Raw genomic sequence first — 3739 nt, forward strand, 5'->3', positions numbered from 1 at the left:
AGGCTTGTGACGCCGGGCGTTTCTGATCCGCCGGTGCCTTCCGTTTAACTGCTGCCTCGAGCTCGAGTGCTGCCTCAGCTGGAGCAAATGATATATATTTCTGTAATTTCCCCCATAGCCTTCCTAGAAGAGCCACAGCGATGTTGGGAAATTGTGGTTACCGCAAAAAGAAAGTGTTAGAGAGCGGGGAAAAGTGTTTCCTCCGCTGGCAGATAAAGAGGATATTCACTGCCCGGCCTTGGAGCTGCCTCCTGCTTGGGGATGCTGTGATAGGGGTGAGCAGGAAGATGTGATGCCGTGGTGGGTGGCGTGAGTGCAGCTGTGGGTGGAGGATGCCTCCGTCTCGGAGGTGGAGATGTCTCCATCATATCTCTGTGGTTCCCAGGGGGGGCAGTCCTGCTCTGGGGGGAGTTGGTTTTCCCTGGGGACTTGCTTGCCTGCCACATGTGTCCTTGCTGAGCTTCGAAGCTGGCCACAGCTCCTGGGTGTTGGTAGGATCAGGGACATCCATGTGTTTCCACCTTCCCCATGCCTCGGATTTGAGGCAACAGGGTGGATGGAGGACGTTAGTGCCGTTGCGGGGCTCCCAGGAGCCACAGGCTGGAGGTGTGAGCGTGGGATGCTCTCTGCCTCCCCCAGCTCTGCTTTGCCTGCAAGTCCCCATCACCCTCAAAGCCCAGCTCATTTCAAAACGGTTTTACGAGCAGCAGGCAGATGGATCACAGCCACCCTGCACCAGGAGCTGTCAGAACCCCATGGCCCTAACGTGCCGTCCCCAGCAGCACAGCCCCGAGGTCCCGGCTCAGATCCTGCATGGTTCAAAACCTCATCCGAGGGCGCGGGAGTAACCCCGGCCCTGGGGCAGTCGATGCTCCCTGGCGCGGAAGTGCAGCCCCGGGATTTTTGACAGGGCAGCGTGAGCCTGGGACAGCCCATCTCCATCCCTGGGGGCTGGTGCTCGCCAGGGGGGTCGCAGCCAAACCCGGGCCCAGAGCTCGGAGCATCCCTTGTGGGGAGCGCTGCCAAGCTCGCATGGGAAACATGCGGGGTCGCATCCCAGGGGCTCGGCCTCCCCCGCCAGCTGGGACATGTCACCGGCCCCGGCAGGAGCTGAGGATGTTAACTCCGGCTTGCCGGGGCTCTGGTAGCCCAGAGAAGGCAAAGCTTTCGTGCCGGAGCTATGAGTTGCTCTTCACTGTGTTCGAGTGCCCTGGAGGATGCAGGGATGCCGGGGGGGGTGCAGGAGGGGTCTCCCGTGCCCAGGAGGATGCAGGGGTGCCCAGGAGAGCCCTTTCCCCGTGCAGGAATTGAAGCTTTCCCCAGCAAGCAAACCCCGTGTGGGGTCAGCATTAGTGGTACGCGCCGCGGAGGCAGAGCTGGCAGCCAGGAGCGCTTGCCCGGTGCCAGCAGCCTGTGTTTGGTGCACGTTGCCGTGACTGGTTGGCATGGCCAGCAACCGCGGGAGGTGGAGCAGGACACTGACAACATAGCAACTGCGTCCAACCCAACGGCAGCGCCCTGCCAAATTGCCCATTATCCCGAGGCTGAAACAGGGTCATTAATTATTTTAATGCACGTGGCATTTTTTTTCTTTGCCCTCTGGTTTTAATGTCACGCTCGCGGTGAAGTCATACATGTGAACTCTTGCACTATCTTGTGAGTCAAGGAGATGGGGCTTTCGTGGAAAGCACCCCCAGTGAGATGCAGGAGCTGTACCCAGCGTTGCTGTTGGGTCGCCAGCCTGCCCGAAGGTGGGCAAGGCAGGGTTTTATCTAAAATCCAACAATAGGGTTTTATCCCGGGTCCTCAGCTCCCCAGGTGGTTACACAGCGCCGCTGTGCAGATTTGGAAAGGAGCATCTGTTCCTCGGAGGTGGGGTGAGCTAGGAGCGGGGGGGCTACAAACACTTTCGGAACAGAACCAGATGCACTGGGGTGACAGGGGGGCTGGCAAGGCCAGGCAGGCACTGCCCTCCCTCTGCCTCTACTCACACCTTGAGGGCAAATTCCCCTGCCCCATCCGGAGCTCACCCAGGAGACCTGCCTGGGTGCTGTGGGGTGCTGCTGGGTCCCAGGTGGCTCAGGGGCTTTGTGGGTGCCGTGCCTGGAGCACCTCTGGGTGCTGTGCCCGCTGGCTGGGGTGCACCGTGGGTGCTGTACGTGGACTTTTGGGGTAGATGCCCTTGTCCCAGCCTAGCCTCAGGCTGTGCTTTTCCCCGTCCCGCTGGAAGATACCACGTGGCTGCAGGCTGAGCCAGAGGCTGCGTCAGCCGGGGGACATCCCTGTGGGATTCGCCTTGGTTTGGGGTGTCCCTGGCCTGGCCGGGTGCCTTGGCAGTTCCCGCCGACCCAGTCCCCAGGGGAGAAGGTGATTCATCTGCCCAGACGAAGGCACCAGCCCTGGGAGGAGACTGATCCTGCCCAGGTCACACCCCGGCTGACTAAGGAGAGCCCCAGGGAGTGGATCAGCCTCCTGCCATGGCTCCCGCCCAAGGGATTGCCAAGGAGCCTGGCGGCGGTGGGGCCGCCCTCGCCCTGCCTTTTCCCAGCCTGGGGCTCCACATTTCTCCCTCAATCTGCCACCGGGCTGGGGCAGAGGGTGTCAGGGCACCTCCCTGCGGGGCCAGCGCTCAAGGACAGGGTGGGACCTGCAACCCCGCTCTGGAATGTGGCTGGCTGGTGGGTTCGGTGCGGGCGGGAGGGTGACCCAGGGATGCTGCATCTGGGAGCCGGGAGGGCCGTGGTGGGCGCAGGGGCTCAGCCAGGCTGTCTGCATCCCCAGCTGGAGGACTGCACGCTGCAGGTCTCGCCCTCCGGACACTACCTGGACCTCGACTTGTCCCTCCTGGAGCAGAAGGATGATCTGGAGGGTTTCTACGAGGAAGTCAGGTGAGGCATGCGGGGTGCCCGAGCCCGCCAGGGATGGGACGTGGGGACCCCACGTGCGTGTGAGCGCTGGGGACCACGGTGGTCCCGCTGCAGGTGCTTACGTGGTGTTTCCCCCCACCCTAGGAAGGGGAGACGGCCGACCCTGATCCTGCGCACGCAGCTCTCCGTCCGAGTCCACGCCATCATCGGTGAGTCCAGGGATGCTCCTTCCTCCGGGCTGGTGTGGGTCCGGCAGCTCAGTCCCCCCAGACGGTGGGGTATTGGTCTCCGCGGTGAGTTTTGGCCAGACTTTTTGTGATGGAGAGAGGGAGCGATACAGCCCAGGGCTGCTCCCGCCCCATAACCCCCCCCCGCCCCCAGAAGCGCAGGAGACACGGTCCCCATGAGGCTCGTGGGTTAATCCCCTCCATCCTCAGAGACTGGGACTTCTGCCTCTTCAGCTGGGAGCCCACCGTCCGCTGCAGATACTCTGGGTCATTCAGGCGAGCTCTAAATATAGCTTTGCAGGATACAAGCAAATAGCTCGAGTGCAGCAGAAAGCGCTGCCGCGGCTTTGGGCAGCCCCTTCGGAGGTCCTGCAAAATATTTGGGAGTCTCGAGCCTTTTTTCCCCTCAGCAGGGGAGAAAACAAGCGCTGAGCAGAGCAATGCCAGCTGGGCATCGGCCTCCTGAGCGGCGCGGGAAGGGGCACAGCACGGAGCCCTCTCCCTGCAGGAAGGTCGGGGTCGGGGTCGTGCTCTTTGCCAGCGGTTCCCAGGCTCCGGCTGAGCCCCGGGCTGTTCTGCTTTCCCTCTCGGCTGTTCTGCTTTTCCTCTCGGCTGGTCTGACAAACCCATAAAGGAGGCGGGGGG

The 3739-nt window shown here is 62.4% G+C and overlaps 1 protein-coding gene across 1 annotated transcript in view; it reads left to right on the forward strand.

Annotated features, from left to right (window-relative positions):
* FHOD1 (formin homology 2 domain containing 1) overlaps positions 1-3739 on the forward strand; it is a 26819-nt gene that overhangs the window by 7345 nt on the left and 15735 nt on the right. Inside the window, exons 2-3 of the mRNA XM_009330377.1 lie at positions 2782-2888; positions 3012-3076. Coding sequence (XP_009328652.1) covers positions 2782-2888; positions 3012-3076 — 172 coding nt within the window. The remainder of the gene's footprint in view (positions 1-2781; positions 2889-3011; positions 3077-3739) is intronic.

This window comes from Pygoscelis adeliae, unplaced genomic scaffold (genome assembly GCF_000699105.1).
Source record: "Pygoscelis adeliae isolate BGI_AS28 unplaced genomic scaffold, ASM69910v1 Scaffold458, whole genome shotgun sequence".
Classification (NCBI taxonomy): domain Eukaryota; kingdom Metazoa; phylum Chordata; class Aves; order Sphenisciformes; family Spheniscidae; genus Pygoscelis; species Pygoscelis adeliae.